This window comes from Aquarana catesbeiana, linkage group LG03, assembly GCF_042186555.1.
Source record: "Aquarana catesbeiana isolate 2022-GZ linkage group LG03, ASM4218655v1, whole genome shotgun sequence".
In the NCBI taxonomy this organism is placed as follows: domain Eukaryota; kingdom Metazoa; phylum Chordata; class Amphibia; order Anura; family Ranidae; genus Aquarana; species Aquarana catesbeiana.
This window is the reverse complement of record NC_133326.1, coordinates 238,108,569-238,124,630: the sequence shown is the minus strand read 5'-3', so window position 1 is coordinate 238,124,630 and position 16,062 is coordinate 238,108,569. Positions and strand designations below refer to the sequence as shown.

The following is a 16,062-nucleotide window of genomic DNA, read 5'->3' as shown; positions in this document are numbered from 1 at the left end:
AGGCCTATAACCATCACATTCAGCACAAAAGGGCATATGTATAATAAAGTAGAGAATTGGACTTTTGTCAGACATTCACTAGTGGGGAATCAATCACTGACATTTACAACACATGCACCTGGAAGATTCACTTGCAGTGACCGCTTTATAAATATGGCCCTAAATGAGGAATCCAATACAATCAATTCAAGATGAGCATAATTATAGATTAACCACTTCAATACCAGGCACTTGGACACCTTCCTGCCCAAGCCAATTTTCAGCTTTCAGCGCTGTCGCAATTTGAATGTCAATTGCGCGGTCATATTACACTGTACTCAAACAATTTTTTTATCATTTTGTTCCCACAAATAGAGCTTTATTTTGGTGGTATTTGATCACCTCTGCGTTTTTTATTTTTTGCACAACAAATAAAAAAAGACCGAAAATTTAGAAAAAAAACAAGTTTTTCTTTGTTTCTGTTAAAAATTTTTGTAAATAAGTACGTTTTCTTCAATGACGGGCACTGATATGGTTGCACTGACGGGCACTGATGAGGTGGCACTGGTATGCAGCACTGATGGGCACTCATAGGTGGCACCGATGGGCACTCGTAGGTGGCATTGATGTGTACTTATGGGTGGCACTGATAGGTGGCACGGATGGGCACTGATAGGTGGGCACTGACAAGTGACACTGACACTGGTGGCACTGATGCCCCTAAGGGTGGCATTGCTGGGAATCACTGCAATATAATGGTGCCAATCAGTGCCCATTTGTGGTCACTGTTTGGCACAGATTGGGCACTGACTGGGAACATGTGGATGGCCATGGGGTACATACCTGGCCATCCACATGTTGCCCCCTTCCCTGGTGGTCCAGTGTGGTCATCTGAGGGGGGGCTGCGCTGATAAACAATCAGCGCAGACCCCCCCTGTGAGGAGAGCCGCCGAGCGGCTCTCCTCTACTCATCTCTGTCAGACGCGAGTGAGGAAAAGCTGATCAATGGCTCCTCCTATTGACATCTTGATCAGCCGTGATTGGATATGGCTGATCACGTGGCCACCTGCCAGAGGCTCTTTACCAAGATCGGTGGAGCGGTGTGTCAGACTGACACACCGATCGCTGCGATGCGCGCCGCAGCATGTTATCCTGCTGGACGTATATGACGCCCAGTCAGGATAACTGAACCACCGCCCGGCCGTCATCTGCTATGGGCCAGGGCGGGAAGTGGTTAAACACGTATCTACCTCTTCCTTTTAAAGTGATACTAAAGTCTCATTTTTTTTGTTTGGTTAAAAATAACACATGTTAAACTTACCTGCTCTGTGCAGTGGTTTTGCACAGATCAGCCCAGATCCTCCTCTCCTTGGGTCCCTCACCGGCACTCCTGGCCCCTCCCTCCTGCTGAGCGCCCCCACTGCAAGCGTCTTGCTAAGGGGGCAGCTGAGCCGAGTCACAGCTCTTTGTGTCCATTCAGAGACAGAGCCGTGGCTTGACCTTGCCCCTCTGTCTCCTCATTGGCCAACTGAATTTTATTGACAGCTGTGGAAGCCAATCGGGAGGGAGAGTCTTGGACAGCCGAGTCTCTTGTGCAGCATCGCTGGTTCGAGATGGGGCTTGGGTAAGTATGAGGGGGGCTGCTGCACACAGAAGGTTTATCTTAATGCATAGAATGTTGTTTAATAAATAAGTATAAAAGAGACAGAGGTGTACAGCATGTTTCTTGGTATATAACAACAATAAAGGACCTTGCGAACAGGCACAATATGAAGGATTGTAATAATAAGGTACATCTAAAGTATATATCACTTATCTACTATGTATACTAGTGAAGTGTAGTTTGCGCCAACCTAAACGGGGTACTGGAGATATCTGTATATATGCCATTCCAGAAGTAATGGCAGCATCTACACCTAAACATACAGTCACATGTAGGGTACACCTCTGTAGTCCATGTAGTAGAAATGGGGAAGAAAGAGAAGAGCAAGGTTAGAAATTGGAAAAGATAGAGATATAGATGAAGAAGAAGGGGGGGTGGGGGGAAGGGGAGGGATGTGAGGGGGGGTAGAGCTGCCTCGGTCCAAGCTCGTCTATGTAAGTTATGATCTATAAACAAGTTATGTGGGTTGAGACATAATTTCCGCGTATGCGGTGGTGAGTTTAAAGGCAAACCAGCAGGACCATATCTTTTTCGCTAGGTCAGATTTGTTTCTAAAGGTGAGCGTCATATCTTCCATGTAGTAGGAGTTGTCTACTTTCACCAACCATTGGCGTAATGAGGGGATGGCCGATTGTTTCCAATATAAAGGAATAAGAGCCTTTGCAGCGTTAAGTAAATGTGGCGTGATTGATTTTTTTTATAGGGTCCTGCTGGTTTGTCTGTCCAATGAAATAATACAAACCATGGGTCATTGGGAACCTCCCAACCCTGAATTTCTCTAATCCAGTGCAAAACAGTCAACCAGAATGGACGTATCCGTGGACAAAGCCACCAAATGTGAGCATGTGTTGCAGTTTCCCCACACCCTCTCCAACACGTAGATGGAATTTGTGGAAAGGTTTTGTGCAGAACCACAGGTGTATAGTGCCATCTCGTTAGTAATTTGTAATTCACTTCCGCCGTTGCAGAAGCACCTGATGAGGTATGGGCCAAGGTTAGAATATTGGATATTTGGTCTGTTGATAATTTTTTTTGCAGATCTTGTTCCCAGTTGTGGATGAAGGTAGGGGTACCAGTGAAGGACAAAGATATCAAAATTTTGTAAAAGTGAGATATAGGTTTCTCAACAGGATGATCATCGGAGAGTGTGGCTTCCAAAGGAGTTAAATCCGAAAAGGATCGCAGTGGCTTGGGAAGAGATTGCACAAAATCTACTAATTGCCTGTATTTCCAATGGTCCATGGCTGAGATGGTGGTAGACTGTAGTAATGTAGATATAGGCAACACACCTGTTGGTGTAGTTACTTGTTGTAACAGAAGCTTAGAGCCAAGGTTCCATGTGCTGATCCCAGGGTCAATATTTCCTGGAGGAAAATAGTTGTGACCAGTTAGAGGTACCAAGGGAGAATTGTATGTCCATTTATATATTTTGCACAAGTAGTCCCATATCATGAGAGATGAACGTGGCAGGGGATAGGTTTCTATATTTCTTTGGTATCCAAATTTGTGTAGACAGATCTGTACCACTGAGTTCCATTTCCAAGGACACCCATATTTTAGTGTCTCTGTGATATTTCCAGTCAGAAATTCTATTGAGAACAATTGAGCGGAAGTAATTCTTAAAATCGGGTAGGGCCATGCCTCCATCTCTCTTGGGTCTGATAAGAAGAGACCTAGAGAGTCTAGGGTTCTTCCTGTTCCAAATATATTTTCCAATTAAGGAGCATAATAATGTAAAAAATCCTACTGGTACCCTGGGAAGACGTTCATCTTTACAACTCCCATTCTCCCCAACCATGAATGAGCAAGCTGGGACCATTTCTGTAGGTCCGATCTGAGTGTGTTTAGAAGGGGGAGATAGCGCAAAATAATGCGGACAGATTTGGAGTGAGGAAAATACCTAGATATTTCATTGTTTTGGACTGCCAGCTAAAAGGGAAGGTTTGTTTTAGCTGCGTCATCTTAGGAGGGGGAATAAAAGGTTAAGAATTTCAGTTTTAGTCATATTAATTTTCAAATTGGATATGTTGCTGTATTTTGAGAATTCTGTCATGAGGTTAGGTAGAGTTATCGGGGCTGTTGGATAAAAAAACAAAATATCATCGGCATATGCAGAGTATTTGTGCTCAGATTTACCCACTACTATCCCGTGAATACTAGGGTTGTGCCTTACCGTGGAAAGGAAAGGTTCCAATGACAGGCAAATAAGATTGGCGAGAGGGGGCAGCCTTGGCGTGTGCCGTTATGTAGGGTATAAGGTTCACTCAGTGTGCCATTTATGCGTAGTTGTGCCGTGGGGTGATTGTATAACGCCAAAATTTGTGCTCTAAGGATTGGATCAAAGCCTAAATGGGCCATTGTTGCCATAAGGAACTCCCAGTCCACCCTATCAAACACTTTTTCAGTATCTGTCGAAAGTAACAGGGTGGGCTGGGAGGCCCCTCGTACTCGTGCCATCAGTGAGATTGTGCGGCGGGAATTATCCCTAGCTTCCCTATGCGGAATAAATCCCGTTTGGTCTTTTGAGATCCACTGTGGGATCAGAGGGAGAAGTCTGTTTGCTAATGCTTTGGCGTAAAGCTTAATGTCAATGTTCAATAGTGAGATGGGACGATAGCTACCACAATTACTGGGATCTTTTCCAGGTTTAGGAATGACTGTGATATGTGCATGAATAGTCTCTGGGCGAAAGTTACCACCTTTAGAAGTTACGTTACTGTAATTAGTCAGGTAAGGGAGTAGTATTTCTGAAAAAGATCGATAATAAGCAACCGTAAGTCCATCAGGACCTGGAGCTTTACAGTTAGCCATGGCTTTTAGTGCTAAGCGTATTTCCGAGGTGGTAAGATCCTCCTCTAATGAGGCTAAAATCTCAGGTGAGAGGCTCGGTAGGTTTGCTTGCGTTAGATATTCCCTAATGAGTCCCGCTTTGGTCTTCTGATCTGCAACTGAGGGTTGGACATTATAATTTTTGGTAGAAGTCCTGGAATTCTTTAGCTATATTAGGAGTGTCATGTACTGTTTGCTGAGGGGTTCTTAATTTTTGCTATGAAGGAGGCTGATTTCTTTTGTTGTAGGGAGCGGGCTAAAAGCCTACCCGGTTTGTTTCCCCATTCATAAAAACTTTGAGCTACAAGGCGGGCTCGTCATTTTTGGTCTACATGTAAGAGAGTTTTCAACTCTTCTCTCTTTTCAGTCAGAGTGTGAAATATCTTCTGGGTTTGTGTGGCCTTATGTTGGTACTCTAGGGTTTTAATTTCACGGACCAACCTGGTTTGGTGGACCGTACGTTCTCTTTTTTTCCTCGCTCCTAATTCTATTAATTTTCCACGAATATGGGCCTTATGGGCCTCCCATAGTGTCCCCGGTGAAATGTCAGGGTGTGAATTTTCCTGAAAGTAGAAAGATAACTCTTCGTTGATCATTTTTTTTATCAATTTCGTCCATAAAGAGTTCCTCATTTAATTTCCAATTAGTGGATTTGAGAGGCATGGAGGGGAGTTTAACCGAAAGCGTAATCGGTGCATGATCAGAGAAGAGTGAAGTTTCAATTGTCGATTTCGTTAGGATGGGTAGGTGGTGGTGATCAATAAGGAACAAGTCAATTCTGGAGTAAGTCTGGTGTACCTGAGAGTAATGTGTAAAATCTCTTTCTCTGGGATGCATAATCCTCCAGGCATCTACTAACTGGGTGTCATGTAAGCATTTACGAATGTATCGCAGACGTGCATGGGACATGCTGGAGCTCCCCCTAGAGGTGTCAACAGCAGGTTCCAGGGACGTATTGAAGTCCCCTGCAAGGAGAATGCACCCGTGTGAGAAATCTCTCAGTTTCTTAAGTGTGGAGGCTATAAAATCACGGTTAGGGGAATAGAGAGTTGCTAAAGTACACGCTACATTACCCAATGTGCCCTTCAAAAACAAAAAGCGACCAAACGGGTCACTCAACATAGACTCCACTTTAAACGCATTTCCTCTACGGAACCCAATGGCCACACCTTTTGCTTTATGAATATCTGACAGGCTATAATACCATGTAGGGTATTGTGAGTAAAGTTTCACCGCAGTAGTATGTGTAAGGTGGGTCTCCTGCAAGAAGATCACATCCCCAGGCAGACGACCCAATTCTCTATATAAGCTATGCCTTTTACCAGGGGCATATAGGCCCCATACATTAAAGGAAAGTACCGTATTTATCGGCGTATAACACACACTTTTTTCCCCTTAAAATCAGGGGAAAATCGTGGGTGCGTGTTATACGTCGATCCCCGCTATTTTGTGAACTGTCGGAGCGATCGCCGCCGACATTCACATAGTGTGTATTTTTAAATATGGTGCTGCGGAGTTCGGAGGAACTCGGGGGCGATCGTTCAGCTGAACGAGCGCCTCCGAGAACACAGTGACTGGGCGGAGCCGAGATACACATAGCCGAGGGTTCTCGGCTCTTCTTGGCGCCGTTCACAGTCCCGCCCAGTCCCGCCATTGGACCTCTGTTATGTCCATCATAGGGACTGGGCGTGACTGTGAACGGCACCGAGAAGAGCCGAGAACCCTTGGCTATGTGTATCTCGGCTCCGCCCAGTCACTGTGTTCTCTGCGGCGCTCGTTCGGCTGAACGAGCGCCCCCGAGTCCCTCCGAACTCCGCGGCGCCATATTTAAAAATACACAGTGTAACTTGTGTATGTCGGCGGCGGTGTATGTTGGGGACAAGGCTGCACTGACCACTGGGGACATGGCTGCACTGGGGACAAGGCTGCACTGACCACTGGGGACAAGGCTGCACTGACCACTGGGGACATGGCTGCATTGGGGACAAGGCTGCACTGACCACTGGGGACAAGGCTGCACTGACCACTGGGGACATGGCTGCACTGGGGCAAGGCTGCACTGGGGCAAAGCTGCACTGACAAGGCTGCACTGGGGCAAAGCTGCACTGACAAGGCTGCACTGGACACTGGGGCAAGGCTGCACTGACAAGGCTGCAGATGGACACCGATAAGTCTGCATTGATGGGCATTTAAATGTAAGTTTTTTTTCCTTAAACTTCCCTCCTAAAAGTTTTTTTCCTTAAAATTCCCTCCTAAACTTGGGGTGCGTGTTATACGCCGATAAATACGGTAATTTTACTGTAGCCATGGAGACCAGTAGTAGAAATCCGCAACACTTTCATCATGAGGAGGTGGACCCAAGGCAGGGAGAGAGGGGTAGGTAAGTATGGGAAGAGAGAGTGGAGGTTGGAGAACGAAAGAGGAAGTCAGAAAAAAGAAGAGAAGGAGAGGTTAGTTTCCCATCTTTAGGAGGGTACACATCACTGTGGGGGAGTAATTGCATATGCACGCATACATCTGCAGTGCAGAAAGAGGGTAAGCATGAGCTCCCATATCCCCACACCCCCAGCCCACAGGGGAGCAGGTGCATGAGGACACAGGACCACGCAGCTCCTGTAACAGGGGTGGTGGCGATATCTGGGCACCCAGACACAAGTCCCATAAAAGTTATAGGCAGTGTCCCGATGCTGACATCATGTACTAAAACAAAAAGGCTAAACTCAATAAAATAACACTAAACAAAGAAACAGAAAACCCATCATCAGATCATCATCTGTACGTAACGCCTAGTAAGGAGGAAATAACCTAGGAGATGGTCCAATGATTACATTCCGTATGTGGTGTGGCCAGAACCATTAAACTGGTGTAAAAACAAACAGGTAATTGAGGCCAGTCATTACAACAGATTTAGGGCTACGTTAAGCAGGGTGTGCTTGTAAAGAGGAAGAGAAACTACCCATTACCTTCCGGTGATGGGAGTATGATCCTGAAGTCAACAGGGAAGCCGTTCAGCGGGGTAAGGTGGGGATCCAGAGGTAGAAGTGCGATGCTTGCGGTCTACCTTTTGCCACTTCTGCTCAGGGTTACCGGGCAGAGGTGGGATGACGTCCTGCCATCTAGGTAGCTCCGGAGGGGATATGTTCAGGTCCAGGCAGAACTTCTCCAGGTCTTCTGGGAACCGGAGAACGGCAGTTTTGACCTCCCTGTTTGCCAACAGGGCGGCAGGGAATCCCCATCGATAGTTGGTAGATGCTGCCCTCAGTTTCTCTGTAAGGGGATGTAGGGCCCTGCGTCGCTCAAGGGTTTCTCTCGCCAGGTCTGGGTATAAGGAGAGGATTGCGCCATCAAAGTCCAGTGAGGGGGCATCTCTGGCCTTTTTCATAATCGGCTCCTTTTCAGGATAGTGATGCACCCTGCGTATAGCATCCCGCGGAATGTCCGATGAAAGATTACGGGGTCGGAGAGCCCTGTGGACTCTATCAATCTTCAGGGGATTATCTGTGGGTAGGCCCAGGAGGGTATTAAAAACACCCTGAACATAGGGGAGGAGATCACCATCTCTAGTTGCCTCGGGCAGGCCTCTAATCCTGATATTATTGCGCCTGTTAAGGTTTTCCTGGTCATCTATTTTGTAAAGGGCCATCATGTGCGCAATAGTAAGTTGGCACGTAATTGTTTGCAGGACCCTAATGGCGGCCGCGTGGCAATCTAAGCGCTGTTCAGATTCCTCTACGTGCTCTAATACATGAGAAAGGTCCGAGCGGACTGCAGACACCTCCTTCTTAATGACCTGTTCAAGGCTCAGCAGCATGGAGGCTAGGTCAGACTTGGTAGGGAGATCACTCACCAATGCTGCAACCCCTGAGTGTCTGCTCGTGCTCTCCTCATCCTCCGATCCTGCTGAGAAGTCAGGGGGACAGCGCCCAGTCTCAGGCCTGTTATGGGAGGCGGAGCTCATGCCAGGATGCACGCCACGAGGAGAGCGGCCTAGGCCATCCATAGCTTCCCCCTCCTCTGGTTCCACGGCTAAAAACCTTTTTATAGAGCCCACGAGGTTCCCTTTTTAGGCAGGGGCTTACTGGATCTCTTCCGCATCTCTGTTCAGCGTTCCAGCCGTGTTAAAATGCCTTTAGTAGCCAATAGATTGGCGTCGGTGCCGGAGCTCAGGAGAGACACGTTCGCTCTACAGCATGCCGATACCACGCCCCCTAATGCATAGAATGTATTAAACCTTCTGCATTTTGAACCACTTTAACTCTGCAACCAAAAGCAAGTACAAGCAGTTACACCAATAGTCAGGAGTTTCTGTTTCCTTGTATCCCCAGTGCCAGAACAGTTTACCAAGTTTGGTAATTGTAGCTCCCACTACAACTGGGTGCATGCTAGGCTGAAGGCAAAGCCTGAGAATACTGACCACTATTTGCTATTGTTGAACCCTGTCTTCTGCTCCGAACATGCTCCCAGTTTTACGGAGAGAGCTACCAGATTAGCACACAGTATGCGCTCTGGGCAGGCCAGTATTCATTTTCACTATGAATATGCATTCTTCTACTCGGGTTTGGCAGCAGAGGCATGAGGGTGTCAGTAATCATTTGTAAAGTCAAATTTTTTTTTTAAGTGTTGGAGCAAACCTTTCTCAGTTTTTATTTTTGTTGATGTCCCAGTTGGAAAGATTTTGCCTCACTTCTTGTTCTAGTGACCAGATAGGAAGTGAGAGGAACTCCTCAATGGGAACAGATGCAATAAAAGCTTTAGAGAAATTTTCACCTTTATTTAGACAGGAACTTCCTTCTCTTCACAAAAAATTCTGTTCATTTGCCCTTTACCTTTGATGCTGTTTTCCTGTTGACGCCCTCCCAGAACTTAACGAACACGGTGAAGCCATCTTTTGGCTATGCTGTGGTCGGCAAGTAGTTAAAAAAAAAAAAACACACAGCAACTGGATCATATGGTACTAGTGTACCATGTGATCCGGTGCAGGCAAAAGCACTGCATTTGCAACATGTGCTTGGGGTAATGTTAAACTAACGCTGACATCTGCTGCAGATTGCAAGTGCAGTGCGTTTTAAACACGGTGCCAGAAATGTGCATGGAATGTAGGTTTCCTGCACTGAGTTCTGGTGTGATTGAGTCCTAAAAACTTACATTGTTCATTTCCACTCTAAACTGGGTTTGTCTTTGCAAACAGACTGTTGAATAACAACTCTGAAAAATGTATGTTCTTGCAGAGCTTACTAAAAGATTCTGCACTAAAAAAAAAAAAATATGAGCATTTCTTTAAAAATGTGTATTTCTTGAAATCATTTTCTATTTTATACTGAAATAACCTGCCATAAATGCTGCTGCTATAGCTCTTCTATCTCTGCTGAAGTGCTAAAACAAGCAAAACTGTTAAACACCTTCCGTCAAGGCGGCATACAACTGGGACAGCCCTTTGATTGGATGCCTATGTGATCCAATCAAGCAAATTGTCTTCAAAATATATCATGTAAATAATGCATCAGAACAAGTTGCAGTGTGTTTGGGCCTAGAATTGTATAGCGCACTGGAAACTGATTGTTAGCTATGCAAAAAGTATGATTTATGAAACATTTTACATTTTCTTTGGTTGGAATAAACTTTTCTTCATAATGTTTTAATACAAATTCAGATTGCCTGTTCCCTGCTGGCTTTCCTGCCTTGTTAATAGCCTTGTTAAGGTGCAGGTGGCTGGATGAGAGACTAGATGGCGCTGTTTGCCAAAAGAAGTAAACTGCTTTAACACATTTTGCCTCATATCAATGATTTTGATACTGAAGAATAATTAAATATCAGCAGTCGTAGGCAAGGTGCAATTTAGAAAAGAAGCAGCTGTAAATCGAAATGCATTCACATAAATCTCAAAGTTACTTTACTTTGTAATATACATATATATATATAAAATAGCAATACCTGTCCCAATGCTGTAAGAGACTTATTAATTGCAGCAGCTTCCACCAAGCGCTGACCAGTGGCTTCAGTTTTTGATATGCGTTCTGATCCTGCGAGGTCGCACAGTGTGAGTGTAGAGCTAGAGACAGCCCCTGAGATGCTATCCATACCATTTAATCTCAAGATGACCATCAAATGAGAGCGGGAGCTGGAAGTACATACATAATAAACAATATTTACAACAGTTGTCATTGCAGATATAGCTCAGTTGTCTATTGCTTCATAACTTTCCAAATGCTGACCAAGCCCTAGATACTGCATGTGCGTTTGTTGGCATGTACAGTACTCTGATGAATATCAATAACTAAAACCTGTGGTTACCAAAGAAAACGGGCATGGGTTGTGACAATTACACTCCCAGTCTCCCCCCGTGCAGAAATTATCCAACAATCTAAGTCCCAGCAGACTGAGTGATCATCACTGGGGCAGGTTAACTCCACAGTTAACCCTTTACACAAACAGTAGCTGCTACCAGTGTTTAAACTACTTGACCACTGGGCACTTAAACCCCCTTCCTAACCAGACCAATTTTCAGTTTTCGGTGCTCTCACATTTTGAATGACAATTACTCAGTCATGCAACACTGTACCTATATGAAATTTGTGTCCTTTTTTTCACACAAATAGAGCTTTCTTTTGGTGGTATTTAATCACCACTGGGTTTTTTTATTTTTTGCGCTTTAAAAGAAAAAAAGACAGAAAATTCTGTAAAAAAAAAAAAAAAAAAATTTCTTTGTTTCTGTTATAAAATTTTGCAAAATAATAATTTTTTCTTCATAAATTTTAGGCCAAAATTTATACGGCTACATATCATTGGTAAAAATAACCCAAATCGGTGTATATTATTTGGTCTTTGTGAAAATTATAGAGTCCAAATGCTATGGTGCCAATATCTGAAAATTGATCACACCTGAAGTACTGACAGCCTATCTCATTTCTTGAGATGGGAAAAGTACAAATACCCCCCAAATGACCCCTTTTTGGAAAGTAGACATTCCAAGGTATTTAGCAAGAGGCATGGTGAGTTTTTTGAAGTTGTAATTTTTTTTCCACAATTCTTTGCAAAATCAAGATTTTCTTTTTTTTCCCACAAAATTGTTATATTAGCAGGTTATTTCTCACACACAGCACATGCATAGCACAAATTACACCTCAAAACTCATTCTGCTACTCCTCCCGAGTATGGCGATACCACATGTGTGAGACTTTTACACAACGTGGCCACATACAGAGGCCCAACATGCAGGGAGCAGCATCAGGTGTTCTTGGAGCATAAATTACACATATTATTTCTTGACTACCTCTTACACTTTTGAAGGTCCTGAAGCACCAGGACAATGGAAACGCCCTAAAAATTACCCCATTTTGGAAAGAAAACAACCCAGTGTATAACCTATGAGGCATAATGAGTCTTTTGAACATGTCATTTTTTTCTACAAGTTTTTGGAAAATGTGTGAAGAAAATGAAAACACATTTTTTTTTTACACAAAGTTGTCCATATATACAATATTTCTAACGCATAGCATGTACATATCAAAAATTACACCCCAAAATAGATTCTCCTACTCCTGTGTACGGCGATACCACATGTGGGAAACTTTGACACAGCCTGGCCACATAGAGAGGCCCAACATGCAGGGAGCACTGTCACGGAACGCCCCACACTCCGCTTGAGTGCTTCCGTCATATAACGCTTCCTAAGTTCTGGAACACGAGTCCAATGGATCTGGCCATAGGAACCCCAAGAACTAGACAACACCAGTCTTGGAGTACATCAGAACTGTTTTTTATTTGAGATATCACACACATTTATACACCAGGCTGACTCAAAGCTAACCTAATTAACATGAGCTAATTATCTCATCCTTTATACAACCTAGGTGGCTGAGACATGACCTTTCGCCCAGACTTGTGGTCACCGAGCTTCACACAGGAATATAAACACAATAGCTGGAGCTAATTACAATTAACAATACAAACATAACCTAATTAACCTAATTAACATGAGCTCCAATAGAAGTCGTCCCGTCTCCTACATTGTATAGAGGACAATGTGATCAGCTCATTCAATTAACACACATTACCATAAACATCAACACAGGGTTAATTAGAACAAACAACAATGAGTTGAATACCTTTAGAACCTAGACTAAACTTATTTACATTAAACCCATTATAGCTGACATCAGACAGGTGAGTGGAGATGATGACATTAGCATCTCCTCACAGGATGTGTCCCAACAGTATAATTCAGTCTTATCATTCTAATATGGCATATAACGGGTTCCAGAGTCTGTGTGTTTTGGGGGGACATGGAGCTGAATCCAAAGTAACACCAACCCCAGGGTCCCCAGGCATACAGCTCACAGAGAGCACCATTCCCCCAAATGCTAGGGCTCATAATCGGTGGGCAACAGGCTTGCATACAGTCCTCTCCAACAGCCTCTGTTCTGGCTAGGTCTGCGACAAGCACCATGAGGTGTTCTAGGGTCATAAATGTCAAATCTAATTTGACTACCTATTACACTTTTGTGAGGCACTCTAGTGGCATGGATGTGCATGGATGAGAACTGATGTGGCATGGATGAGCATGAATGAGGATGGATGAGCCGTGGATGGGGATGGCTGAGTATGGATGGGGTGACTGAGCATGAATGAGTATGGCTGGGTATGGCTGAGTATGACTGGGTGTGGATGGGATAGCTGAGCATGGATGGATGGATGGATGAGTATTGCTGAGTATGGATGGATGGCTGAGCATGGATGAGTATTGCTGATTAGAGATGGATGGCTGAGCATGTATGGATGAGTACTGCGGAGTATGCATGGATGGATGAGGATGGATGGCTGAGCATTGTTGATTATAGATGGGGATAGATGGGATGACTGAGCATGGATGGATAGCTGGATGAGGCAGGAATTGTCATATATCAGCGCTGTGGGAACTACACATCCAGCCCAAAGCGCTGCTGCATCTGATCACTCCTCTCTCCACTCACACTGTACCGATCGGTACAGAGAGGGGAGAGCGGAACCGGATAAGACGCCGGTTTATTTACAAGTGATCGCTCCGTCACATGAATTTTAAGGCCTCATGCACACAGGGAGTTAGAAAAAATGAGCTGCAAAGCCACTACCAATGCCAGGAAAAAGTGGCTTTTAGTAAGTTTTAAACGTGCTTTTAGTAGTTTTTTGCATTGGTGTTAATGGGCGTTTAGCCACGGTAGCTTTTAGCAGCGTTTCCCTGCCTCTATTCAAAATCAATGATTCCCTATGAGATCCGTTGATTTGAATAGAAGTCACATCCAAGTCTGATGATGATCTGACTTGTAGTGCGACTTGTGCGCTGAGGATCTTGAAGGGGAACCCCTCGCCAAAATAAAAAAAAAAAAACCTGGCATGGGGTTTTTTGGTCCCTTCGGTCTGGTGTGGTTTTTAAGGGGAACCCCCACGCCAAAAAAAATGGCGTAGGGTCCCCCCCCAAATCCATACCAGACCCTTATTCAAGAATGCAGCCCGGCAGGTCAGGAAAGAGGGGGGACAAGTGAGCGCCCCCCCTCCTGGACCATACCAGGCCAAGGGGGGTGGGTGCTTGTCCCCCGACAACCCTGGGCAGTGGTTGTCTGAATCTGCCGGCTTATCAAAATCTGGAAGCTCCCTTTAACAAGGGGGGCCCCCTGATCCCCCCACCCTATGTAAATGAGTATGGGGTAAATTGTACCCCTGCCCATTCACCAAAAAAGTGTCAAAGAAATAAAACCAGCACTCAGGTTTTTGACAAAGTCCTTTATTAAAGCAGCTCCAGCATCTCTTCTCACTGCGGTCTTCTCCCCTCTCCAGTTCTTCTCCCTCCACCGGTGATGTCTTCTACCCTCTCCGGTTCTTTTCCCTCCTCCGTTGATGTCTTATCCCCTCTCCGGTTCTTCTACCACTGTCTTCTTACTGTGGCTCTTCTGCTGCCTCCGGTTCTACTTCCTCCAATCTTCTCTCAATGCTAGCTCTTGCAGTTATGCAAGCTCTTCTCCCTGCAGGATCTTTTATAGTCATGGGGCGTAGCCATCCGGAGACCCCGCCCTCTTGCAACATCACTGCTCGGGGCATGATGGCCGCTCCCCATGGCTATAAAAGGACCCGCAGAGAGCAGGGCTCGCATAATTGTGGGAGCTAGTATCGGGAGAAGCACCTTGTTCCCATATTGATGGGGAAAGGGCCTCTTCCCCACAACCCTGGCAAGTGGTTGTAAGGGTCTGCGGGCAGAGGGCTTATCAGAATCTGGAAACCCCCAGATCCTGCCACCCCCATGTGAATGAGTAGGGATACATAGTACTCCTACTCATTCACCGTAAAAGTGAGTAAAAATGCAGATCCAGTTTTTGACAAGTCCTTTATTAACCACTTGACCTCAAGGCCTTTTTCTGACACTTGTTTACTTGTTTGTAAAATTTTTAATTATTTGCTAGAAAATTAGACACCCAAAAGTATCTATTTTTTAAAACCGAGGCCCTAGAAAATAAAATAGTGAGTTTGGCGGGGTTTTTTTAATGTCACACGGTATTTGCGCAGCAAAAAAACACAATACATAACTTGTGACGGATCCTATCCCACACTCCACTGAGTGCCTCCGTCAATAACACTGCTTCCTCCAGTATGACCATCAGAGAGATATAATATTATAGCTGCATTAAATACAAGTCTAGTCGATAATAGCTTGTAGAATCTTGACTGCTTTATTGGGCAGAATACAGCCTTTTTATACACATTTAACACAAGGGGTTAGATAACGAGGTAGGGCTGACTCATGGACACTCCCCCCCCCCCCCCCCTCTAGCAAAAACTTAAAAGACAATAATATAATTAACATGTTAATTAACACAACACTTAAGGCAGACCTGGTGACCAGACAGTTCATCTCTGCAGGTTAATGTGATCAGCTCTTTCAAGAATCATGTATTGTTCAGAATAGACAACTAAGAATAGTCTTTGGGCAAGTCCAAAAAATAAAGGGTTAATATAGAAATACCAAATAACAGGGTGAATGTGGACAGAAAAAGGTCCTTGCAGCCAGTGTCCGCGACTATAACCCACTTTTTTTTTATAAAAGATGAAGTTACTCCAAGTAAATAGATATGTAACATGTCACACTTTAAAATTGCGCACACCCGTGCAACGGCGACAAACAACGTAAATTTTACTATCCATAGGTAACACTTTAAAAGCCTTTACAGGTTGGGACTTTATATTTACACAGGCGCTCTGGTGCTAGATTTAATGTCAATGATCTGACATTCATAGTGATACCTCACATGTGTGGGACGATTGCTGTTTGTGTGTGTGTGCAGGACCGACCTGTGTGTGTTCACCTTTGTGCACGAGGGGACGGGTAGCACTTTAAAAAAAAAATAAATTTACGCTTTCACGTAAATTTTTTATTGCTGTAACAAGGAATGTAAACATGCTTTGACAGCAATAGCCATGTGACAGGTACTTTTTATGGAGAGATCTGGGGTTCTGGGTTACCATAGACGAGAGCTGAACAAAGCCGATACAGTCTTTGGCTCTCTAATCAGCTAGTGGAATCGCGGCTGGTTGAATGGGACTCCCAATGGGACGAGAGATCCCGG

The 16,062-nt window shown here is 44.6% G+C and overlaps 1 protein-coding gene across 2 annotated transcripts in view; it reads right to left on the bottom strand.

Annotated features, from left to right (window-relative positions):
- LOC141131986 (uncharacterized) overlaps positions 1-16,062 on the bottom strand; it is a 181,709-nt gene that overhangs the window by 7,336 nt on the left and 158,311 nt on the right. For both annotated transcript variants that reach the window (XM_073619889.1, XM_073619890.1), the window contains exon 12: positions 10,403-10,589. In XM_073619889.1, the coding sequence (XP_073475990.1) occupies positions 10,403-10,589 (187 nt within the window). The remainder of the gene's footprint in view (positions 1-10,402; positions 10,590-16,062) is intronic.